This window comes from Tyto alba, unplaced genomic scaffold (genome assembly GCF_018691265.1).
Source record: "Tyto alba isolate M040663 unplaced genomic scaffold, T.alba_DEE_v4.0 Super-Scaffold_14, whole genome shotgun sequence".
Classification (NCBI taxonomy): Eukaryota; Metazoa; Chordata; class Aves; order Strigiformes; family Tytonidae; genus Tyto; species Tyto alba.
Window position 1 is genome coordinate 21,241,553 of NW_024881276.1, and position 26,504 is coordinate 21,268,056.

General features: G+C 40.2%; 2 protein-coding genes across 4 annotated transcripts in view; one reads left to right on the top strand and one right to left on the bottom strand.

Moving 5' to 3' along the window:
* The window catches only part of SYTL5 (synaptotagmin like 5), a 94,532-nt gene extending 76,064 nt beyond the window's left edge, over nt 1-18,468 (top strand). For both annotated transcript variants that reach the window (XM_042788990.1, XM_042788991.1), the window contains 6 exons: nt 694-796; nt 2,949-3,110; nt 7,260-7,368; nt 8,876-9,011; nt 11,548-11,756; nt 12,369-18,468. In XM_042788990.1, coding sequence (XP_042644924.1) covers nt 694-796; nt 2,949-3,110; nt 7,260-7,368; nt 8,876-9,011; nt 11,548-11,756; nt 12,369-12,511 — 862 coding nt within the window. In that variant the 3' untranslated portion in view covers nt 12,512-18,468. The remainder of the gene's footprint in view (nt 1-693; nt 797-2,948; nt 3,111-7,259; nt 7,369-8,875; nt 9,012-11,547; nt 11,757-12,368) is intronic.
* Nucleotides 18,469-23,851: 5,383 nt separating this feature from the next.
* Nucleotides 23,852-26,504, bottom strand: part of SRPX (sushi repeat containing protein X-linked) — a 50,618-nt gene continuing 47,965 nt past the window's right edge. For both annotated transcript variants that reach the window (XM_042788824.1, XM_032992779.2), the window contains one exon: nt 23,852-24,392. In XM_042788824.1, the coding sequence (XP_042644758.1) occupies nt 24,212-24,392 (181 nt within the window). In that variant the 3' untranslated portion in view covers nt 23,852-24,211. The remainder of the gene's footprint in view (nt 24,393-26,504) is intronic.

Sequence of the window (26,504 nt, forward strand, 5' to 3'; positions counted from 1 at the left end):
TGGGAAATGCATTTTCAAATGTTTCTTAGGTTAACACATGCCTACAATAAGATTACTTAAATTATCAATCTGTTTGATAGTAGTCTCTGCAAAAGGGCAAAAAAGATGAAGGAATAGGGAGGCTGAATTGATTTCTTACTTCTAGAATCAAAACTAAAGTATATGAAAGGAGTGATGTCTTGGAGGGCAGGGAGGGATAGAGATAACTTTAGTTTCATGCATACATAGATTCACTCTGCACAGACCATGATTTCTGAGTATCTCATTATAGTTTTCAGTATAATATATAAATTCTCTCATTAGGAAGTAACAATTAGTGTCTCTAATAGTGTGCAATCCTATCATATGCAAGGTATGAAGTTTTTAATTCTCTTGCATTTTCAGTGTATGTATTTTCATATGTCACCAGTCAGTAGTCATATACTACAAAAGGGAAAGTGTTAGGAAAGCTTTCTGCATTTCTGAGTAAATTCATTTAGCCCTGCCTTTTGTTATTCTGATCCTCTATGAATAATATTTGCTGTGTTTGTAAAGATGGTGCCTTTCCATGTTTCACATATTCTCTGTTACAAGTAGACATTGTTTAGACTGCAAAAATTAATTTCTTTGTATGTGTTGCTGATGCATCAATGAGGTCTTTGATCAAACTGGTCATTTCTATTCCTTGTTAATAATTTACTACTTGATCTACAGATATGTCAAATCATACCTTCTGCCTGATAAGTCCCGCCAAAGTAAACGGAAGACCAAAATTAAAACTAACAGCACCGATCCAGATTTTAATGAAACGCTGAAGGTGAGAACACTGTCTCTCTAAGACTGTGATGAATGTTCTACTTGTGTTCACAGGTGTTTTCTATAAGTGTTCCAGTGTGGGGATTAGAATTTGGAAGAGATGCCTCAAAAGCAATGTATTAAGCAAAACTGTCTAGTAAGCCTATGAGTTGTAATTTCTGGCTTTCAGCATTGAGAAAGTGGTTTTGTCTGGTTCTCCCCTTTATAGGTAAAGCTTCTATTAGTTTCCATAGATCTCTTTCAAAACTTCTGATGTTCCTGTCTAACCTGAGCTTGGAGATGTTAAAAGCACCTTCAAGATTTTGTAAGCTATAGGTTAGCAACCAATGCTGAAATGGAGCTAGATTAAAACTTCCCATCTAAGTGATTTTTGAAGATAAAATATCCTTTTGCAGAAAAATTTTAATTTCTCTTGGGGCTTTAATTTCTTTTTGAAGCAGAACTGACTTTGATGAGAAAATGCCAACAGCTTCACTATCTTCCTAAAAATCTGTGGTGAAGTTAATTTTCTGTTGCAAAAGACAGTGACAAATTACTTGAGGGCTGGTGGAGCAGAGCACCCAGGCTTTTCCTTCCTTGCCTTTTACCCACGTCCACTACAGAGGCCCAACTATTTTGAGCTCCTCACAAGCTGCTTATTCATCTCCTTGGCTCTGTGGTGCAAGTGGGAATGGCAGAATTTCTGCCCAGTTCATTGCCTGCCTGGCACCTGGACCACAAGGCTGCTGGTGATTCCCCTTCCTTGTCAGTTGACGAGAGTTATCCCAGCTGGATGTCATGAGGCCAGGAACTCTTTTTAGTTTATTCTGAAATATTTTTTTTTTCTAATTTCAGTGATGCTTTAAATAAGTTTCTTATAATAGAGTCTAATAGGTGTTCCCTGGCCCGTATACTTGGTTTAACCTGGCTAGAAAACCATTTTGCAGTCTTACACACACTTGGTCTGGCTAGAGTGCTTGCCAAGGGAGAGTCTCTTGTATAGCCTCACTTTTAAATGGTTTATAGTAAAGTTAAGACTTGCCTGAACTGGAAAAAAAAAGATGTTAGACTCTATTTAGCAAGGAACACAGCACTAAACATGTTTGCTAGTAGGGAACTTGGTGAAGATAGGACCTAGCAGCTTGCTAAAAATGCAGATTGTAACAAGAGGGCTGGCTTGAATTGTGAGTAGGTAAGCAAGAGCTAAATCTATTTGTTCCAACTGCTACTACTATTAGAGAAGAAAAATAATTAAAACTGTCTGTATCTTCCCTCTTTGACTTTTATTCCATTGTTGCTAAATATGACATCTCTCACAGTGGAACTGCTGGCATCTAGGTTTAAGCATTGTAGACATATCTAAATGAATACTTGTGTGGCTCGCCAACTGATTTAACTGTTTCAGCTTTTGGAGAATAGGTGTTAGTGTCCAGATGTTGCTCTTGATGCAAAAAATATGACATCTGGGTCTCCTCAGCTAACAGTAGGAGAAGGGTGAATTTCAGGGCATTAATGGGCCTTTTGCTAAAAGCAGAATGTGCAGAGCTAGAATTCCAGCTGTTTATAATTTTCTGTGTGTTTGTTAGAATATGATGTTTCTTCAGAGGAGTTTTTTAATAGCTTTCATACCAACAGTGGTTACTAAGACAGACACCCGGTGAATGCTTTGCAGATGCAGTTTTACTTGTTTTCAGAACAGTTTTTCATAAGCTACAAAGATACAATTGAAAAGGAGAGGAGGACACGATTTCTACAAAGTAGTGTACAGCAGACTGTCTTTAGGGATGAAAGAACCTGAGGGGGTTTCTTATTACTAACTAAACTTTGGTGGTGATTTTTTTATACTTGAAGAAATTAACAGAATCATAGTTTTAAGCATTGTAATTTACTTTTTAGTCATAAATACCCAGTAAGCAGTACAGAAAAAACACAACCGTGATAGTGACTTTAATTACCATTGGATGCATACTGCAAAGAGGAGAGTTAGATTTAACATTAATATTATGAGCTTTCTAGCTAGATCAATCTTGTTTGCAAAGAAAACAAATCTCTTTCATGCTTCATTTGTTAGCTGCTGTGGGCTTCATGAAATTGAGCTAAAGCTGTAAAAGGCTTCATGGAAACTATATTTATGCTTATTCTGGGAGTTTCTTTTTCTCTTTTTCTGTTGGTAGTATGTCATCAGTCACACGCAGCTAGAAACCAGGACCCTGCAGCTTTCTGTCTGGCACTATGACAGATTTGGACACAACAGCTTCCTTGGGGAGGTGGAAATACCATTAGATTCCTGGAACTTTGAAAATCAGGGCGATGAGTGGTTTTTGCTCCAGCCCAAGGTAAGTGTTTCCAGGGGCTGGTGAAAGTGTTGCAAAGCAAATTTAGCAAGGCTTAGTTATTTTTCCTTTGGAACGTGTTTATAAAATGGTTTACTTTGAGTGTCTAATATGGTAATAAAAATAGTATTTATGTTCTTTATTCAATCAAAACATACTGGTTTTAAAGTCTTCATGAAAACTTTACATGTGATTGGCTACTTAAAAACAAACAAGAAAACCCCACCTTTTCATCTTGTAATAAACTGCAGTGGAGAAATGACCTAGTAAAGAAATTGATTACTTTTTAAAGTTATCATATAATGCAATGGACTTTTCTATCACTGCCCCCTACCCAACCCTTAACAGTTTATTAAAGAAATAGATCTTTTTTTCTTTCAGTTCGAAGTGCCTCACACTTTCCAGCTGTGGCAAAAGGATTTATTAGTCTCTTATTCACCTTAACTACGAAGGTGCAAGATAAGGCTTCTCAGCAGGCAAATCTGGTTTGTGAAACAGGACTTACAGTGTACTTAGCTAAGGATAGGATGACTTCTGTCTCTAGGGCATCCCCTGCTTTGGAAAAGGTGTTTGTTTTTGGAAAAGGTTCAAAGAGCTATTGTAACCTAGAGATTTAAAGGCCTCTGCCTTGCTCCTGCAGCAGCCAGACTCCCAAGAAACTCCATCGGTTTAGATTGCCGTTTCAGAAAGTGTATTTTTCTTGCTGCAGAAAAATCCAAGGTTTTACTGAAAGTGATATGGAGATAGACTCGAATGACTTGTTTGCTCTATGTTCATTATTTTTAGGAAAATAGTGTTACATTCAGGGGTTTAGGAGGGAGTATTTGGTTGGTACCTTTCTCTCAGGTGGGAGATGGATCTGACTGCTGTATAATTAATTTCTAGGTCTAGTCCTTTGTGAAGCTTACATATAAACTATCACAAATTTACATTTTATTAAATAATTTGCCAGAAGATACATAAGGAAATTGGTCTCTTCTTTGAACACTTACACACCTCACACTTTGTAAGTGGCAAGGAAGATCATTCCCAGTTTCCTAGTTCATCTTTAATAAGGGTGACCATCAGCTCTTCCTTTATGGTCCAGACAAGGTGAGACCAGGAAGAAAAAGTGTCTAATAATGACAAGCATGTTTCAGTCAGCACTGTGGCCAGGCTAGGATTTTACCAGTCCTCCTCACAAGCTTGCTTCGTGTAAGTTGCTGTTGTTGGATCTGCTATTAAAGTAGGAGAAATGTCTAAGTCGTACTCTGTCATAGCTCTGGCTGGTGTCAGACGTTGCCCTAGTTAGTACCCACCAGTCTACAACAATAAGATACGCATCTAGTATTTGTTTTGCTTGCAGCTTGTATCCAGTGTTGGTCTGAAATTGTGCTTCTTACCATGCAGTAGCCTCTTTGTCATCTCATTTCAATCTTTGGGGATTTGTGTGTGCATGTATGGTTTCTTTTAATCCTGATGGGGGGATGGGAAAGACAGTCATGAAGCTCTCCTGCTCAGGAAAAAAGTAATGAGGTGTTAGGCATTCCAGCTGGAAAGTGTTGTCTGATTGTTTCCAAATCCATTAAAAGGATTTTTACATTAGTTCTTTTTTTACCAAAGAAAGCAAACACAGAATTGGTCTTGTCTGCTTTCTAAGTTGTTACAAATAATGTTTCTAAACTTAAAATGCTGCTAAGATTTTTGATCAGCAAAGATCTGATTTTATTTTTTAAATACCAATTATTTCATTTTGAATTTAAGAATAAGCACAGATTAATACATGTGGAAATTACATGTTCTGCCTGATAGAGACAGGAGTGGCAGTGAAACATTTCCCAGGTTTTATTACAGCACTCTATTTGTTCTGTCATTAATCATTTATCTGTTCTGGTGAAATGGTTGGAGACTCTGAGACCTGTTTGTTCTATGAGCATCGAATGTCTGTTGTCAGCAGGAGCATGGTTAAATCAGAAACCCAAGAGAAAATAGTTCTGTGGTTTAAGAGGGAGCAGAGTCTAGAGCCATGTTATATGTGGGTTTGGGGGAGAGGATGACAAATTGTTCCTGACGTAAGAACTTACACCATCACTTGTCCACCAGTAGAACAGAAAAGATAATCCTTGTTGCCTTTATGGGAAACTTTTTAAGCCATAAGTGAGCTGCCTGACTGGCAAGATTTAGATGTTGTGCAAATTATTTCACAGCCATTTACTAGAGGTTTTCTTTTGTCCTCTGTGTCGTGGTTTGAGCCTGGTCAGCAGCTAAACACCACGCAGTCGCTCACCCACCCTCCCCCCACTTGGGAACGGGGAGGGAATCGGAGGGGCAAAGGGAGACTCGCGGGTTGAGATAAAAACAGTTTAATAACAGTAACAGAACAATACGCTGACAGCAATATCAATGGGTAATGTACCATACAGCTGCTCACCACCCTGCCGACCGACACCCTGCCTGCTCCCAGCAGTGCAATCCCAAACACAAAGCCATCACAGCAACACTCCCAGAAGTGGCAGCCTCTCCCAGCCCTCTCCTGCCTTTATATAGTGAGCATAATGTCACATGACATGGACTATTCGGCCAATCGGGGCCCAGCCCTCCAGCTGTGCTCCCCCCGCCCCCGCACACAGGTGAGGGCACTGGGACCTGGGGAGCCCCTGGGGTCTCAGGGGGCTGCAGCTCCTCCCGCTGCCAGACCGACGGGAAGCTCTAGGCCAGCCCCAACCAGGACACTCTGTTGTAGCAACTGGCATCTGGCAGTGGTGGAGACAGGACCATTTTTCTCAGGTCAGTGCAGGAATGCCTGTGTTGCTGTAAAAGCGCTTTGAAGTCTCAAAAAGGCCATGTTGTTATCACTAAAATTGCCTTGTTCACTGTCCCATCCTTGTACAGACTTAGCCCTGCTAAACCTTTTTAGTGCCTTAGCCTGGAGTCTATGATATGACGGCAATGCTGACTCTGTGCATATCACCGTATGTATTTCTGGTGGTTTTTTGTTTTTTTTTTTTGTTTTTTTTTTTTTTTGTTCTGCCTTCTCTTGATAATAGAATTTTGACCTTCCTGGGTAGTCAGGAAACAAGCTGAATGCATTTTCAGAGAAATACTGTTACTGACCAGGCATTCATCTATAATCAGTTCTTTAAAGTCTTGTGTGATATCTTGGTGTATCTCTCAGCACACAAGGGCCCTCTCTCTTTATACATGCGCTTTGCCCCTGTTGAGAGATCAGGGAGATTTGTTGATTTGTACCCAAACCTAAGCCTAAAGCAGGTACAGAAATGTGAGCATCTGAGTAGTCCCACCTCCATTAGTTGGGCATCACTGAGCAAGGTTAGCACATGCCTGAGTTTTTCATAGACCTGATCTCTAATGTAAATGTACAAGACTTCTTTTTTCACTGCACCTGATTTTTCTAGAAGTCAGTTTGAACTGGCATAACATGTTCTCTCTGTGCTGTATCTGTTATTTTTAAAATGTAGTTTCCAACTTCTTACAATGCGAATGGAAGCTCAGCACACATCAGTGAAGGCCTAATGTTCTTTTAACAAGGATTCTCTGAGGAACACTGAATGCATTCTGTCCGGGCAAGAGTGAAACATTTATAAAATGAAAAGATGCAGAAATATTAGCTGTGTGGAAAAGGAGACTGGAAATAAGTTTTCAATAAGTTTTCCTATTTCAGAGCAGGAGTCTGCTCTCTTCCCTCACCTTGGTTCCCAATGCCTCCATTTCAAGAGTGACTCAGGAGTGACTCCTCTAAAGTACACTAAACCAATTATGGTTTAAAATCCTGATTGGGGGAGATAAGATCTGAATGTCAGTTTAAATTAGCTACAGTTTATATGTCCAGAAATACATTTGAGGTTTTTTTTCCTGTTTGTTTGCTTCACTTATTCATGCTAGATATCTCTCTCCTCTGTATGTTCACTGAACAGTGTCTAATGCTGTGTGGCTTTATTCTTCTGAGAGCTTGCATTTCCTAGCTCATAAAGTTTTCTAAAATGTGATTGCATTCAATTTGGAATGTCTAATTATCTGAAAGTAGGCTGGTATGTCTTGATGGGTCTAAGAAATGTTTCAAACACTATATTGGTGCAAAAGAATTAAAATCAAAAGAAGGTGAATGATTAACCTTAGCTGGATTTCTTGTTTGTTTTGTTTGTTTGTTTCCAGGTGGAGGTTGCAACAGATGTTGGGCTTCAATATAAAGGAGAACTGACAGTTGTTTTACGTTACATTCCCCCAGACAGAAACCTAATGCTTCCCCTAGGGCAGTTTCAAGGTAAAGCAGACGTTAATGGCAGTGTATGATAACATCTCTCTGAGTATTAAAAATCTGCACCTAGGGTGAACTAATGGTATTAGTGAAGATTGAAATCATACTTATGTATGCTCGTTGTCTTTAGCTGTGGAAATTTTGAACTGTAAGTATTTCTTCTGCTCTATCCTCTCCCCTTACATTGAACGTAAGGAAAAAGAAGGGAAGAAGAGTGTGCAGTCAAATGTTGATGCGTGGCAGTGACCTAATTAAAATAAATTCAGACATTAGATAACATGATCAAGGACAGCCACATAGAAATAAATTGTCTACATTGTAGTTTGTGGGTTCTTTGTTCCACTAGTTATATACAGCATATAGCTGATCAAAGTAATAGACTTCATTTAGTTCTTTGTGCTTAATTATCCTGAAGCTTACCTATCTCCTCACTTTCACCCTTTTTTCACAATGCTTTACCTCTGCTCAGTTTTACTGTATTACTGTTGTAATTCAGTCCTGCCAAATATTATTTGATTTCTTCAGAGTAAGCCATTATTTTCATCAACAATGAACAGCAGAAAAGAGTTACTAACTCCTTGCACTGTAGTAGTATGAGGAACAGCAGTCATCTGAAGTGAAAGCAATCATTAGATAGCATCTGAGTGTACACAGATATACCAGACACAGGTATATCACTGTCTTAGTGAGGGCACTGCTTGTTAGCGTTAGGATTTGGCAGATGTATCAGACTTTTTTCTTTTTCTTTCTCGTTTGGACAGATTACATTCCCTCTGCTAGCAGTAATTCCAAGGTTTTCTCTCTTAAAAGCTGATTGTTGTCTGAGAAGTCCAGATTTGTGCACTATGTGCATTTTTTAAATTTGTACATTTTAACACCTCTCCCAATTTTTTTTTTTCTGATGTTTTCAGCCTGAATCAGTGTGTATGATCCCTGCTGATAAGCCTCTTAGAATGCGCAGCAGCAGCAAGTACACGTGTCCTCATGCTGCTGTTCAAAAGCAGTGGTGTGTCAGTGAGCACTGTGTCCTTTGTCACTGTTTCCAAGGAGCACTGCATCCTTACACATGGAATACGTATGGTGTATTTCTGCATTTCAAGCTTTAGATTTTTGCATTTTTGTTTGTGGTATAGGGCTGCCTTAACATCAGTGGTGGAAGTGGATTCTGAAAAGAGGGTAGGACTTATAGGACATGCAGTTCTTTGTGTTCAGCATAGTAATCCATGAATAATTGTTTTCAGACAGGACTTCAGATAGAGCACTCTGTTGTGTCCAGCAAGGACTAGCTATTTATGTGGTCAGGTTCTTTGTCAATTATGAAGTGATTCTTCTGTCCCTGCCTTATTAGTGTCTCTACCCCTAGAGAATCAGAATCTCCTCATAAGGAATACTTTAATCCCATTGCAGTAAATGATTAAAAAAAAATATATAGCCAAGACAATTTATATTTCCAAATCAGTCATGCAGTGTATATATTATTTCTGATGATATTGCAATTCTGTTCTATGTATAGGAAAGAAGAGCTTTAAAAAAGGAAAAAAGGGAGACTCTCACATGCCATCTGGAGGTATATTAGAAGTCCTCATCAAAGAAGCAAAGAATTTAACAGCAGTGAAATCAGGAGGCACGTCTGACACTTTTGTGAAAGGGTCTGTGGCTTTTTTCTCCCCATTTTTTTAATGGCTGCACTGAATCATATTTTGTCCGACCCAGTTTTTTTCAATATATCTGTATATGTGTGCATGGAGTGCCAGTGCTGAAAAGCAGCTGACACCTTGAAAATGGTATGCTGAAGAGAAGGATGCTGTGTCACAAGGGCAGAGCGGTATGAGTTGTCCCAGTGGTTAAATACAATTGTATTTAAATATCAATCAGTCAAGAAGCAGAACCATTCATACAGAAGTATCCAGTTTGCTAATATGCATGCTGTTATAGAATATAATGTTTGGTAAAAGAAGGCACTTCCACTGAGTTGGCAAGAGAGAGATAGGTGAATATTCACCACTCCTAGAGGCAGGAAGTTGTAAATGGGGCTCTCTGTCTGGAGATGATACCTGATCTGATGGTGACATTTACATTTTCAGGAAATTGTAACAGTACATATTTTTCACTAAGAGGAAATAGGCAGAATATGTCTTGAATAAGAAACTTGCGTTCAGGAATATACGAGTCTGTTTGGATTCCTTGTAAAACTGCAAAGAGCATCTGTAAAATCTGGCATGGTCCATCAAGCTGAGGTTCTTTCTAATGGGTGTCACCTGAAACATGCAGAAAGAGAAAATTCATTGTTTGTGTGAGGAAATTCCGTTTTGCTTCAAGTAAATATGCTAAATGAGAAAATATTTTTCTCTCTTATACTATAAATAGTTCTGTTGTGTTGGTTTTTTTTTCTAGTGCTTAATTGGCAAAGCTCTTTGGCCTGTAGTATACTGTCAAGGAGCCCATTTAAAACCCTGAAGGTTCCCAGGACGTCTATCACTGACTTCAAACTATAGTGTCTTAACTCTAATTCGTGTCTCATTGTTAAGACTTACTGTTCTCTAACAGAAGATATTTAAAAATTCTCTTCTGATGGCTTTCTGGTTGAATTTTAAAGGTGCATCATTTTGAAAAATCTAAGACCTGTGTCACTTGTATGCCTGTATGCATACACGTACATATATATATTACAGCATATATGCATCTTAAGATAAGCAGCATTTTGAGTTGGACAGTCACAATCCAAATGATATAAGAAAATTCTACATATAGGATATACTTGTGATTGAATAAAATTAACATAATTCTGCATTGCTTCATTATATTGGATTTTTCATATATGTAAGGTATGCATTTGAAATACTATATTTAGGATATACTGGATCGCTTAAAACATTTTTCTTTGCCAGTTTTTGCTCTCAATGGTAGCCTTCAGAATTGCTAATATTTAGATATGCTGTAGTTCATTAGTGTAACAGTTTGAGTGCTGTTAGTAAGTGGTGACCATCCTGCCATTAGTTCCCTGGAGGAGCTGAAAATTTATCTTGATCTGGTAGTGTGCTTCAAACTACCACTAAGCTCATACACTTATGTAGAAGACAATTGAGCTATTCTTTCTATGTATTTGTTCTCCCATGTCATCTCTCTTTGACTGGTATATGTGAAGGCATTTTCTTTTATTGAAAGTAGACTGTCTGATCCCACTACAGCTTGTTCCCACCTGTAGCTTGCAACAAGCTTCGGGGAGAAAATGTTGTCAAAACCTCTTTACATTAGCAGTAGCAGTGTGTGGCCATTAACTCTCTGGACCATCTTTACTTAGTGGTGTCTGCTGTTGCTGACATGGATTATTCAGTACAGTGGAACTGGAGTGTGTTTTCCTTGGACTATTGGTCTGTCGTGTCATGGCCAAAGGCATAATCAAGTTGCCATGAACCAGCTGAGCTGCTGCAGTGGTCTAATCTGCACTGTTAGCTTGAGGTAATTTGACATAGATTAGTCCACAGTTAACCCACGGCAGTAAACCAGCTCATGTTTATTGTCGATTGAAAGCCTGCACAAGAATCCTGGTCTAATGATCCAAGGTCTAATAGTGTAATTTGTTTGTATGTCTGACCCTTTAGTATTTATGTGCAATCACAAGTTACTCCATTAGCTTTGCTGAAGGTGAAGGTACAGCCTGTAAAAATTTGCCAAGACCTCTGATTTTCAACTAGAGTATTAAGTTATTTTAGTTTCACTAAAAGTAAAATGTGAAGAGCTTGTCAGACTTTACAACATTTGTATTTCTGCACTCAGCAGGGCTTTAGGCAACCCAAATTAATGATGCTAACCTGCTGAAGTTTATACCCTATCAGCCATTTCCATTTAGTTTCTGGAGGACCTCCTGTCCTGCTTTGAGAGGGAGACTGGATGAGGTGACTTTGTTTATATTTAGCCTCACTGAAATAAGAAATTTGCTGTTAAGACCCAAGATTCGGGACAAGGAGACCTATTTCCCATTTCTGCTGGTGATAACTGACATTGTAACTATAAGTACAAATGGAACACAAATGCAAAATATGCACTTCAGGCATATGCTTAATTTAATAATGGAGGGAAGAGGGGGTCTTGATCCCATTTGAACCTCAACATGATTGTCACTCTTCATGAATATTACGTGACAATCCATCTATGTATTCAGTTTTCCTTTTCTATAACTTGCAGATACCTACTCCCAGATGACAGCAAAACTACAAAACACAAAACTCCCATAATAAAAAAGAGTGTGAACCCCCAGTGGAATCATACCTTTGCCTTCAGTGGCTTGAATTCAAGGGATATACGTAACGTCTGCCTAGAATTGACTGTGTGGGACAAGGAGTCGCTCTCCAGTAATATTTTTCTGGGAGGTGTCCGTTTGAGCACTGGAAATGGTAAGATCCCACCTGACTGGTGACTGTGTTTGTTATTCTGCTCTCCTCCTTCCCACCCCAAGTGGGATTCATGTATATGAGGGACAGAAATGTTACTGAATGAATGGAAAGTGTATGGGAACTTGGGGAAATTGAAAAGGGAGAGAAGGGTGTGGCTAATCTGTAGATGATTTAGTACTTCCCTTCATTGAGTGAGACACAAAAATTTGGTGCCCAGTTGTACTTCTGCGCAGTGTAGAAGAATGTAGAATACCTTGGAAGTGTTTCTTAGTGTCCCAGTGAGAAGGACGAGACTACTTTTGCTCAGCAGCAGCCTTTCTGCTGACGATGGTGTGATATGGAAGAAGTGTGGGCCCGTTCCTACTCTGCTAGGAGAAAGTTGCTTGCAGTGCAGAGTGGGGAGGTTTGTGAGCCTTTGCCCACATGACACAAAGGAGTGTTATGAGAAACTGGTGCTCTCCAGGAGATACCTGTTTTCAGTGTATCTCCCTGTACAGGCGGTAGTGTAAATTGCTTGTCAGCTTTCTTGTACGCTGTTGGACGGAACAATCAAGGATATTAAGTAACTGCTTACTAATATGCCAAAATGTCTCATGTTTTTGTAATTGCCAGGTGTAAGTAATGGCAAGGAGGTTGACTGGATGGACTCTCAAGGGGAAGAGCAGCACCTCTGGCAGCAGATGATTGACAGCCCTGGAGCTCCTGTGGAGGGGATATTAATGCTGAGATCCAGCATGGGAAAACGCAGGCTCTGAAAGACTTTAACTACTGAGGGGGGTACCACAGGTACTCCTGACTTCAATGGTGTTTTGACTCTTGACACTTTGCCCATTTGAAAGTGGGGAAGGATTGTACTCTTTGCCTTGGATGTTAAGGTTTTGAGTGAGATTTTAATGCATTCTGCACTTTCATGCACACATTTTTAATCCAGGCTCCTTGTATGGATTATGTTTCTCCTGGAGCCAGTGAGAAATTGACCTTGCTCAGAGATCGGACTGGCTTTCTCTGTCCCTTCTGGTGACTGGTGTGCAGCCAATGAACGCCTCTGTCTGTGGGGGGTACAGAGTGATCAAATTCTCTAGTTAGTGATTTAGTAAGTAATGTCTGGTTTACATATCTCCTTCTGGGTCAAAGATGGCCTAGAGGACAGCAGTGATACAGTACAAGCAGAGTCAGAGAGAGTTTCTGCTTTGGTATTTGAAAGATAAAAAGCCATAATGTTATGAAGGGTAACAAGCAACATTTCTTTATCATGTTTGCTCGCTGGGCTGTGCAGCATGCAGGATGGCAGGCTTGGGACCAAACAGCCCCCCGAGGAAGGCCAATGCACTGTGGTGCACACTAGAAATAGGCAGCAGGTGAGCTGGGGTACAGTGCTGGCGTTCTGGAAATCTCTGGGTTATTTTAATGCACTGTATAAAAGGCAGACTTGGTTCAATGTAATCAAAGAGCCTCTAATGAAAATAAATCATAACAAATCCCCAAACATTTACCACAACTACATGGTATGACTGGGTTTTTCATTCAGTTGACAGCTCTAGCCAAGATCTTCTGATGTCATTGAACATAGGCAATATGTTCACATGCCTGTCACCACTTGATGAGTCGCTGAGATGAGACACATACTGGGTTCGGACACAGTTAGCTAAGACCCTGATTCAACAGATCGTGTAGTGAAGTGATGTGATCAAAGCACATGCCAGAATGACTTGCATGACTCTGGAATTTTCTCTGAATGGGCTGGGATCCCATACAGGCATCCCCACACACGTTAATTAATAACCAGAGTGGAACTTTTTCTCTCCTGAACATTCACCTGGGAGTTAACAGTGAATTTAATGATAAGAGTGGGTTTTGGCCAATTCAGTCTTTAATCTTATTAACCGTGAAAATTATTCAACAGTAACTTTGCCATTTGGTTTTCTAAAGTGATTTTACACCTACTTAGATCCCCCATCCTTTGGGGACTTAGGCAGGTCATGTGTGAAGAGCATGCTGTTTTGAGTAGCGATGGGTTACTCCTACCATGAGACAGGATTATAGTGTTTTTTCAAGGACAGCACATGCCTGCTTGCAACATCGAATAACATAATTGCCTGGCTTGTGATCGTTCAGGGTATAAGACAAAGGAAGATCAATAAACTGAGTGAACAATGTTTCTTCTGAATTTTCCAGAATTAGAACACAGCTTCCTATTTGAACTGGTAAATTTGTCTGTAGCTATTCTTACAATTTTATTTTTTTCCCCAAATGTTTTATTTTTGGAAGCAATATAGTATTAGTACTAAGGAAACAAACTGAAATATATGGAAACATAATCGCATAAAGTACTAGAAAATAACAGACTTTCAAAGAATGTATCATTCCCTTTAGATCAAAACACTATATTATTCAAAGACTTCGGTGAAGAATGAAGACCATAAAATCTAGCTTGTTTGAGAGATACAAATGTTGTTCTTCACAATCCAGAAATTACAAGAAATCTAGATTGAACAACAGAATGTGAACTCATAGCTAAGTAACTATAGCTGGACATGTTGACATCTCTAGCTGTCTTAGTGTACAACTATGTACATGTATTTAGAGCTGAATCAAAAAGCTGAAAATTTAATGTCCCCTTTTTTTTTTAAGTTATTTTATACTGGTTTTGGCTTGAGTGGCTTGAAACAGTGGGGAAGTTTACAAACAGTCTTTTAAAAATCTAATATTATTAGATAAAAACTTTTTGTTAAAAATAGTGTCTTACTTTTAATAAACTAGTTTGTTTCATTATGAATATTTTCTATTAAAATTCTGAAATGACTTTGAAAAGTCATTGGAGATACTGCTTGCCCAGTTTGAGACCCACAATTTTCAGAAATTACTGAGTCATCCTTGAAAATAAAATTCCATTAGAGAATCTCAGTTTGGCAACCAAAAGTCAGTAGTTGCTCAAGAAAACTGACTTCATTTTTCTTCTTTATCTAGTCTTCATTTTCTTCTGAAGTCCTGCTCAGATTGGGCAGTGAAGCAAGTCTAGTCTAGTTTTAGCTGGCTTTTCATTTTGTGCTGCAGATGCTTCGAGCTGATAAATTAGAGCACAAATGTGAAACACATTTTATGGCCTTTTTCTTATCATGATAGTCTTTAAGTATTAGATTTTTTTTTTTTTTTTTGGTATCAGCATCCCCTAATGTGAAACCAAACCTAAGTTTTAGTATCTAAACTACCTCTCTCTTTAACAGAATCAGTCTAAGTTGTCTTGGTTGTTTGTACTGCAAGCCTGCATTTGTTTTGGAAATAATAATATATTGACATGGAGACTTCAAGCTTGATTTTTTTTTTTTTTTTTTTTTTTTTTTTTTTTACTTCCTGGAAGTTGATTCAAAAAGATAAAGCTTGTTAAATCTGAAGAAAATGATTCTTCAAGGTAAAATTTCAGCTACAGTTGTAGAGAAACACTGGGCAGTTGGATGGTTTGGTTTTGTTTCATTTTGATGGTGAAAATGGGAAAACTAATAAAAACACAAAATATCCTCCCAAAATGGTCACCTTTTTCTCTTGCCAAATTGAAAAACTTGAAATAATTTTGAACTGAACTAAACCTTTTACTTTTACATAGAGTACAAGAGTTTGCCTAATTTTTGAATGGTATTTTCTAACCTTCTAAGTGTGAACATTTTAGCTAAAGCAAGTCTTGCTTTGAAAGGAAAAAGTCTGTGCTTCACTACTTCAGCTTCTGCCCATTCTGATCCTGTGATAGAGTTTATGATGAATGGATTCACCTGGGAGATGTCAGCCAGCTCATACACGGGCTTTAAGTTCTGCCTTTTCCTTCCAAAGGGTCAAAATTTCACTCTGAGCCTGCACGTGAAATTACAGACTGGCCTATGAATAGACTGTATGTGTCAACTGCAGTTCAGCATATGAATGGGATAATTTCACCTGGGAAGTAATTTTGGCCAAGGCAGTGGTGTTTGCCATTGGTAGGATTTGCAGTAGTACAGTGAGATTACCTCCAAGGCTAGCAGTGACTATTCTGCATTATGGTAGCATATAATAGGTATCACACTGCCTCAAATGAGCCTTGGAGAGATGATGAGTATCATATAAACACTAAAGCAATTTGGAAAGATTTGCTGTTCTATACTGTTATTGGCACATTTGTAGGAAGCATCTGATTTGTGGAAAATGTCACATTTAATTATATCTCTTATCTTTGTTCTATTCCTTTACAAAAAAATGATTTATGGTTTGGAAAAAGCACAAGATGATTAACTGCAGATGTGATTTCTTGTTTCCCAGATGTTTGAATTAATTGCCTATAATTGTGTGTCATCATGTACTGTGTGTTACCAGGCTGAACAAAAAGACAGCCAGGAATTATGCTAAAGCCTTCCTTTTGTATGTATGTTTATGGTATTGAAGATGCCTGAATGGCTTATTCAAGGCTAATTTTTAGGAGAAAATAGCCACAATTTTAACATTGATTCATAAACTTCTGCCCTGAGTAAACAGACACAGCAGAGCTGATGTTTCTAAAGTCTTTTCCCACACAAACTTGAATAACTGAAGATGTATCAGTGGCGAAGAAATCTTCTCTATAGTGGTTTTTGAAAATGTGTTACACAGTACATTTTACTCTGATGTATATTATTCTAGCAAGGTAACTACAGGGCTTTCATCACGGTCTCTTCCCCCTTGTGATTAGATTTTGAAGGTTTGACCCATTAAAGAATAATAAAAGTTCAGCTTTCACTGTAAAACGCCAAGTGAGCCCAGTAAATAGATCTTTAGACAGTGTGGTTATTGCCAGTATCCATCAAACAGAGCTGATGCTCAGGGCTCTCCAAGCCCTGCCATCAGACTTTGATGTCCAGCCCTGTTCTCTGGAAGTCTCTCTGCTCAGTTTATCAGCTCTGTATGCAATTTATGCTTCTAAATGTTGATGCTCTTGCTTGCATGCTTAGATGCCAAAAGCAGGCTAAAATAGGTTTGAAATGGCCTCCAGATCTCCTCCACCTCCACTGTGTTACGTCTGAGCGAGTGTGGGAGGAAAGCTGCAAAGACTCTGAAGGACACTGTTGCCATCTTCCTGTGCTAATCCAAGTGCCATTGCCTCCCCTGAATGCCTTTTAGATGCCACATTTTGATCCTTCTTTCCCAGCTGGATGCTTTAGCAGATGGTTTAAGAGAAGAAGGCATTGGGATGGTAAGTATGTTTTGATCATGGTGCATTAGACTGGAAACTTACTCTGCTGTGCTTCTAACAATGCAGATTATGCTAAGGTAGCATGAAAGAAGCATTTTTATGTATTAAATTTTTGTTTTTATTTTTCTGCCTGATTAGGCCCCGACAAGTGCAATTATTCTAAATTGTATTCTGCAAAATATCAACTATACTCAACAGCAGAGCAGCCATTGGGTATCCACTGGTGCAAATTTATAAGGAGAGGTAACAGGAGGTTTACATTTAGACTGGCATAATTTTCGCTTCTGAAGGGGTATGCATGTTGCCCAGCTTCAGGCACATAGGGTTTGTGGTTTGCTCTGTGGTGAAGAGAAGGGCTGCTTGGATCTCCTTGACTTTCAGAAAAGAGCTCTGAGTCCTATTTACACAGCTGCCTAGTTGGTGGATTCACACAAGATAGTAAGGATTGTACCTGAATCTTTTCAAAAGTCTCTCTTCACTTCATCCCTCCCTTCAGTTCAGCAACCCTCACCAGAACGTTCTACCTGAACGTTAATCTCCAGTATCTGGAAGGAGGCAACATGCAGCAGTTAAGTGATAGCCCTACTTATTTTCATCCATACAAGGTAAAAACTGAAATTATACTTCCCTAATGTACAGTATTGATTTTCAGCACTTTGCACCAATGACAGAAATAACCATCTCCTGAGAGCTGGTCCATGCACTTTGTAAACTTTTTTTTTTTTAAATAGTTTTTTAAAAATGATTATTTATGTATTTTTACACACAGTGTTAACATTTGGGAGCTCTAGATAAATGGTGGTACAGCATATGATGAATTCCAAAATAGGATGCAGACTTTTATTTGCAGTGATGTCTTTCAGCATAACTCAGCAGGAGATGCCGAGAAGCACGCTAGCAGAACCTTACCACTGTGTCCCATGAATTTCTTGCCTGGTGATTTCATGTTTGCAAATGCTGTTTGATAAGTGCTAATAAGACAGTGTTAATGATACCGTGTATATTGACACACTGGAAAGTGATTCTCAACTTGCTGTCTAGGTGTTTTTTAGGTTGTTTTGAAACTTGCTGCATCTTGGCTCTTTATTTAGATTAGTTATTTCAGCAATTCTGCTTTATGGCAATAACATCTATATGGCTGTGTGTTACTGCTCCTGAGACCTTGGTGTATATTTTTGAGGGTAGTTCTACTGTTGAGGTGTCCCTAAAGCCAAGTGTAGTCATTTGTTGCAGCAATTAGAGAATGTCACATATCCCTTGTTCTGTCTTTGTTCTGCTTAAAATCTGTTGCTAGCTGTTGGTTTAATTATTCTGTTGGACATGAACAGTAGTAGCAGTAAATGGCATTGCATTATGTTAAGTTCTGCCCAAATTTAGACAAAACAAAATGTTTCCTGCCCAGAACATTTTTGTACTATGCACTCTATGTTCAGTTTTGTGGACAAAGGTAACTGGTAATACATTTGCAGCTGTTGTCAGGATTATTGTTCTATCTTTTAAAATTAAAATAGTGAAACATGTTGCTGTGTCCTTGCCTCTCCTAAAATGCATTACAGCAAACTTATAAGCATGTCTTTCAGGAATATCCCATATTATTTCACTGAGGTAAAGACATTACTTTACTTATATATGATGAATAATGCAAGAGGCCTGGCATGTCTTCAGAGATGGGACTCCCTTGACAGTGTCTCTCTGGTTTTTTTACTTGTCTTAATTTCTACACTTCAAGTGGTTTTCAGCTATTTTTTATTTCGTAAGCATTAAACCTGTTTTCTTTTTAACATATAAATCTAAGAATAAGGGAAATGCAGTGTTGTCTTCCCCTTTGCTAGGGAATTATTTTGCATGTGCCTTAACCTTGCTTGTTTAGCAGGTCCTCCCCTCCATCTCCGAATCTCCTACCTCTTCCCTAGTTCAAGGTCCTGCCCACCTGAAAATCTAGATATGTTCAAAATGTAGCTTTTCTGTAATTACTGGTCCTGATTATTTTTTTAATGGAAAACCAGAAAACATTTGATCATTCTGTGATCACTCAATTTATACTTTCAGCTGAGTTGTGTTCACTTCAACTGATATCTAAGAGGCTGAGGGCTCTCTTGCATCATCTTTTGGTTCTCTGGTTCCCTGGGGTTTTGTGTCTTGCTGTCCCTTTCCAAATGTCTGAGAAACTATAGGAGTGTTGTGGTTTGAGCCTGGTCGGCAGCCAACTACCCTGTAGCTGCTTACCCACCCTCCTCCCCCAAACTGGGAATGGGGGAGGGAATTGGAGGAGCAAAGGGAGACTTGCAGGTTGAGATACAAACAGTTTAATAATGGTAATAAAATGAAAACAATGGCATCAATAGAAAATACAAACAGGCAATGCACAGTGCAGTTGCTCACCACCCGCTGACCAATACCCAGTTCATTCCCAGCTAGTGATCCCGAAATACCAAGACACTGCAATCACAATCCCGAAAGCGAGAGCGAGCCCCCCTTCCCGACCACCCCTCCTCTCTATAGTGAGCATGACGTTCCATGATATGGAATATTTCACTTGGCCAGTTCGGGTCGGGGGCTCTGGCCGTGCTCCCTCCCTGCTCCCTGTGCCCTTGCACTCGGGCAGGACATGGGGAGTTGGAGGGTCCTTGAAACCTCAGTAGCAGCTGAAAACATCAGTGTGCTATCAGCATTCTTCTCATACCAAACCCAGTGCTGAAACTAAAACAGAGCAATATTATAGTTACCAAAAAGGAACATTAATTCTGTTCCAGCCCAAACCAGGACAAGGAGACAAAAAGTGCTGCTGGGCCCTGGCCCGGTGCTTGCTTCTGCTCACTTGGCTGTAGTCTGAAAGTCTGGCTCAGTGGGTGGGGTTCCTTTGCCCAGGTTAAGGGGAGACCACCTCAGTGGGGTTCACTGGTCTCTGAGTGTGATTTGGGCACAGGCAGCTGGCTCTCTTGCCCTCACACCACTCCTGTCTAGCTTGTCACCATGCTGGTTCTGGCCTTTATGGGGGTGGGAGGCCAAATACCAGTAAACTGGAAGGCAGCTGCAGGTGGGGAGGAGCCCTCCTGCCATTCCATTGCTCCCTCTCCGTACCTTTGCTTGGGACTGGACTTAGGGATTTACTCTGGGTTCTGGAATACATCTCTTTAGCTTTTGTACAATTGAACTGCAGTCTCTCCTCCCCTTCTCTTTGAGGTGATATATGCCAAGTTCTCCTTGTGAATCTGAAGTATTGGCCAACCTAATCACTGAAATTCAGGTCCTGGTTACTTTGGGTGAATGGGTGGCAATGGGAGATATGGTGGTACCTAGATATGCACTAGCACGTTCTGCATGGACAGTGGCTTTCCCATTCGTTTCCCTGGCATTTTACAGAGCTTGCAGCAGCTGGATCGTGGCTTAAAAGAGGCAGAGAAATGCAGGTGCTGTCCACAACTGCTCCTCACTGGCTTCTCTAGCCCAGGCAGCCTTGCTGCTCTCTGCCTCCCAGTGTCTGCAAATGCTTCCCCACTCATCCCTTCACCGAGCTGCCGTAAAAACATCCTCCAGCCACAGACGGAGAGAAATGGGCAGCAGCTACACAGCTGAGGGGAGCTGTGCCATCTCCTGATGGCGTGAAGCACTCGCTCCCTTCTCCCTCTCTGCGGATGTACAGCACTGACAGAGACCGAGGTGAGTGGCTGGAAGCAATCTAGTGCTGAGATTGCACAGCCTAAGCTCCATTATTTCACCACCTCAATTTAAAAAGTGGGTTGCATTTAAATGTACTTCAGGTTACTTTTTAGCCTCTGTGTTTTCATTAATTATGTGATGCAGTCTGACTCATGCTCTTATGTAAGTACTGAGCTGTAACGAAACTGCACGTTGTAGTCATTTAGTGCAGAGCTGTAAGGGTCATTGGTGTTTTCATTAAAACAGCTTTCTGTCCCAGGGGGATGGTCTGAACTTCAAGAATAGGGATGTGCAAGTGTAAATTCTATCTCTGCTCTGCAGGTGTAGAGGAGGTGTGTGACGGCAGGGGTTGTTCTCATCAAATTAGGTGGATTTCTTGGGTAGGATCTGGGGAAAATCAGCTATTTACAAAATTGTTTTGTGCTCAAGGGAAACTGCTGCTTCCCACAATTTATCCCAGCTGTTTTGTTTGCAAGATACTGTATGACAGAAACATGAATTCTTTTCTGGTCTAAAATTATTGGTCTTTTGGTTCATATTCAAAATGGAAAAGTATCTCCTGATTGATGTAGGAACCTCCAGGCCGTGGCTGTATCCGCACACTCTGATCTGTCACCTTTCCTGCAATGAATTGCCTGGAGGTGGGAGTGGAAAGGGCAAGACTCATGGCAGATTTTGCTTCTTGGAAACAGTCTTTAATTCTCCCAAATAAAATTAATGTTTTGAACAGGATTTGAATTTTGACAGCATTGGTAGGATTAGAACTATGACAAGAAGAGCCATGTTGGTAGTACAACAAAGACCCCAGCCTGTATGATTTTGAGGAAGCTGAATTTTCTGTTAAAAAAAAACAAACAAACAAACAAACAAACAACAAAAAAAAACAACCACAAACACATGCACTGCTGTAGATGCTGCACCTTGTTTACAGAGTGTTGCTTTTCTGGGACCAAAAATCTACAGGATTAATTGTTGGAGTATATTTGAATATTTGGAGTTTATTTGAATATATAAATGCTGGGCTAAACCCAGAAATACTAAGTCCCTTGTTCAAACACTCCTTTCCGAAAAGGCCAATCTGCCACATCCCTGCATAGCATACATGCAGGCTGATTTGTCTCCAAAACAGAGATGGCACATGATGTTTTTCACTGTTCCCCACAAAAATGTACAACAGAAAATGCCAGAAACCTCGTATTACTAATCAAGAACAGCTTTTCTTAATCACAAGATTTTAATAGATGTTCCATGTAGAACAATAACTAGTAATCCAATCACTCATGCACTCTCCTCCACTTAGTTCAATTTCCTGTAACAGCCTAGTGATTGCAATCACTTTCCCGATGGTGGCAATTGTAAACCCCCACTTCTGTTCACCCAGCCATGAAAGATGACTGGATGCACTGATTCTGTACAGAAAGCAAAATGGAGCAACAGTGGATTGGAATTGCAATATTACAGTATTTTTTTTTTCTTAGATTTTATATCATTGGAAATCAGTTTATGTGCTTTTTCAGCGAGGAATATGAGGGGGGAAAAAAAGAATCCCGTGCACCTGTGCACTCATGCTATAAGCTTATGCCTGCCAGAGAACTGTGGCCACGGAAGTATGTGTATGGATGTGGCCTCAGGCTCTGTTCCACGTGCGACACTTCATGCATGAAGTGGTTTGGTGTGCTTGGCCACGTCTGGTTTTCCTAACCACTGGTGTTAGGCAGCAGAGAAGAGGCAAGCTGGGGTACAGCTGTGCCCATCAGCATACTGGCTCTTACCCTCCTTGCTCCTTTATAGTCCAGGCTTTATAGAAAATCCTGAGTCCAGGACTTTCTTTTTTGTCTAGTCCAGTCTGGAACAGAAATGTTCTTTCTGTGATTTTTGTCACCAACCCTGTCCTTGCATTGTATTTGTAACAGCAATACTCACAAAGCTCAGTCAGGGCTTCCCTTGCCCTCTGGTTGCTCACCCTTGCAAACCTGGCAGCACGACCTGCAGAGTTCAGGGTGTATCCAGATCTTCTTTGCCTCTGGCACCATCACTGCAGGGAGTCACCACCCGGCCTGTGCCATGCTTTCATACCGACTCGGGGATGTAGTAAGCAGTCTTGTAACTCTCTTGGAAGCAGACCATCCCGTTCAGAAGACAGGGCCTACCACCACACACCCCCTCTTTGGTGCTGTCACGCCTCAGACCACAAATTAGCTTTTGCTAGCTAGCGTCAGGGCTGACTTCCCTCTTTCCACATTCATTCCCTCATTAATTCACTTGCAGAAGCAACCATTTTAAGAGATTTTGTAATTTCAGCGAGTGTGAGAGACTGAATTCTGATAAGGACTGCTTTAAAGATGCTGATAAACTCTTCCTCTGCTGACATCAATCTGTAAAATTAAACAATCATCTACCTTATGGTCAAAGACAAACAAGCATTTGGCTGAAAAAACAGGGCTGTGCTCTTGAGTGGCAAGAATAAACAGCACAGACGCAGGAGTGCTGCTTTTCAGGCCTGTCAGATTATGCATCATATCCTGTAACTCACAGTTTTCATTCCTTTGATGCTTATATTCTTCATGCACGATGTATATTCTTTGCAGTGGATTGGCAGGACTGTAGTCTATAACAAAACAATAGAAAACTCTTTCCTTTTTTGATTGCCTCCTAACACTTCTTATTAAGCAGGAAATAATTTTTGTTAATTTGTAAGTGATGACTTGCAAAGAAGTATTTTCACAGATCTGGAAATTAAAAATCCTTGATGAATTTTCCCTGGGGCTAATGCTTCCCTGCCATCAAATCAACAGCCTGGTCTGTCTCTAAGATGAAGAGGGGAAAGAAATCTGCTACTCCAAGTCTGTCGGACACAAAAAGCCGGAAGCAGAGCCATACCAGGTAAGAGCATATTTTTCTATGAAGCACTTGCAGTATGTGGCCTTTAGGAATTACTTCATATCTTCTGCACTGCTTACTGTTCTTTTATCATATTCCTTCTGGCAGTGACTTCCATCCTCCTGCTATCAGCTCCTTCTTCCTTGCTGCTGCTGAAAACGGGTACCTGTGTTGCCTTCAGTTTATGCTTTGTGTCTGCGATTGACCGTGTTAGTGGAACTGAAAGACACTGCTGGGTTGCTTGTACACTTCCAATCTGAGGCTAATGTCTCTGTTATAATGGTTTTCAGAGAGGTATTTTGATCCAACTTTTGAATTAATCTATCAACTTCCATCTTCAAGAGGAATTTTAGACAACTCTCTGTTTGCAAAACAATATTTTATTAATAAAAAGACTTATAAACAGTAAGAAAGAAACCCCAATTTTACACTGAATGAAAAATCCAAAATAAACTCCCAGAATCGTGCCCCAGTTCTTCACACTCTGTACAAGAAACTCCATTGGGTAGTAATCCTACGTACACATTTATCTAAAGATGGCTGAAAGTACAAGAAAGCATCATGCATGCTTCTATGCAGAGTAGCTACACAGCCAGATAGACTTAAAACACACAAAAAATCTGTACATCAGTGATGAAAAAAGCCATGCTTTGTGTAGCACCAAGGGGAGAATTACATGGATTAAAAAAAATTCACTGACAACTGCAAGCTCTGCCATCCTGAATTAGGGACACGACTGACCAATTTCTGCTTGCAGTTTCATCTCTTCTTTTCTCAAGGGAAAATTGTCAATAAGTGCAAAGAGCTCAGCTGGTGTTGCTGGGAAAGGATAGCGTTCCTTGTCCATTCCGTGCTTGTCCATCACCACGATGTTGAAATTGTAATGGGGGATCCTCAGCAGTAGCCTGCAAAATAAGGAACTTGTTTTGTTAAGGCCCATCACCTACTGCCTGGGCTTTTCAAACCAATAAATGGCAGAACCAGCATGTTGGGTCTAAGTAGAGGAAGGCAGGGATGGTCAGAGGGGGCTATACAGGGTCCGATTTGTTCCAGCTGCAACAAGGAGAAGTTGGGCAGAGAGCCGGGTGTCTGCATGTGCTGTGGGCTGTACCTCTGCGTTAGGGAAGGGTCAAGGTAACTGCACTCAGATCTGTTTTCTTATCACACCTCTGACTGTTAGTATAGCACATGCCCTTACCTATTGCTAGCACAAAAGAAGAAAAAAAAAATAAGACAAAGAAAAGCACTACATACATTGCCTAAAGAAAACCACTGTGATGGAGCTAGGGTTACAAGTAGACTATTATTCCCTTTCTTGGCTGCCACATGATATAGAATCACAATGAGAAAAAGCAGGACAAAATTATTGGAGTTAGTTTTCATTGCTTCCCAATAATAACCATCTACCCAGTGATAACTCCAATTTAGGAGAACAAAAGCCACTGCTAATCATGTCAGAGTCCTCTCCTTCCAAGTGGTAAAAGGGGTCATTTGAGCTCCTCTGGAGGTGCGACAGTAACAAAAGTATACCCTTGGTGCTCTCTTCATCTTTTGCTTGGAGTAGTGTACTAGAAGATCCTTAGACATGCTGTCAGTCAATGTCATTGGTGTGGGAAAAATAAATTCAGGCAGCTGTGACAGAATAGGGAAGGTGTCAAGAAGAGGAGGCTCTGGGAGGGATGTTGGTAAGGTGTGAAGCATCAAAACTGACCATCCTCAGCCTTCTAACAAGTTTGAGTGCTCTAGGCACCTTCTTGTTGCAATTAGGGAGCTTGGCTATTAAATTCAAATGAAAATAAAGTTTGAAGCTAAGATGCAGGTGATAGGAAACTACATTCCTCTTGTGCCTCATTTCATCTAAATAAAATGCTTACCTTCTACAAATCCAAATGCTAACCTTCTGAGGTTTCCAAAGTTTTAACTACAGTACCTGTGCCCACTGGTTTACTGAATGGCAATTCTGGACACCATCTTTATTCAGGGTGTTTAAGGGTGAGTTTTATTTTGATTTAAGTGCCTTCCCAGAACTTGATTGCTATACTTCACACATTGCAGTAAGAACAGAGGAAAAAAAATAAAATGGAAAACTAACTTTCACTGAGTGCAGAACAGGTCATACCATCCCAGTTTCTGAAATGTAGCTCCATTAAAGGTGACCCCTGGTGTTACCAAAGCTTATTATTTTCTACAGAGCCACAAGAAAACCACTTCAACTTTAGTAAAAGTACTTTTACTCTTTTGAATAAAAGAGAAGCTCCTTGTGCTCTCTTTTTCCTTTTATAGAGAACAAATGTTTTTATTTTTTGCAGTCTAAAAAACCCTCTCTGACTTGTCAGCATTTTTTATAGTCTCCAGTTAAAACCTGCTTCATCTTCTCAGATATATCACAGATGATGTTGCCTAAAATGGTCCTGGACTTTTCCTAAGTAACTACTACTTTTCCTGCCACCGAGGCCTTCACTTTTGGCTCCTGTAGTCCTCCTGTCCCCTGGGAAATGCTGGCACTTGAAGTCTCCTTTTCAAGCGAAGACCAACCCCCTGCCAGTCTAAAACCAAGTCAAAACAGTTTAGGCACCTCAGGAAAACTGCTGAATGTTGTAGTCAGGCAGGGGAGGCTGAGATAATTTCCCCTTTAAAATACTGCCCCTATCATTTCCACACGTGGGAGTTCAAAGAGCACCCCCTGCTTCCCCCTCTGGCCTGGCCACAGCCACTAGCAGCCCTGCAGAGAAGATGAGCTCTCGCTGCCATTTGGGGCTGCGCTGGCAGCTGCTCCAGGGCTGTCCCTGCAAAGTGACCGCGGCCTGTCATGACTGCATCAGACCAACTCCAGCACAAATACTGACAGACTTGGAGTTTTTCCAGTGGCAGCACCCAAAAGTATAGACCTGTAACCCGATCAAAAGGATACACAGGGCGTTCACATAAATTCAGAAATTCACTCGGTTTGAGCAAAGGGGCAAGGAAGACATGGCACTTGAAAAAGAGTGGCATAGACTTCAGCTTGTTTCACATTT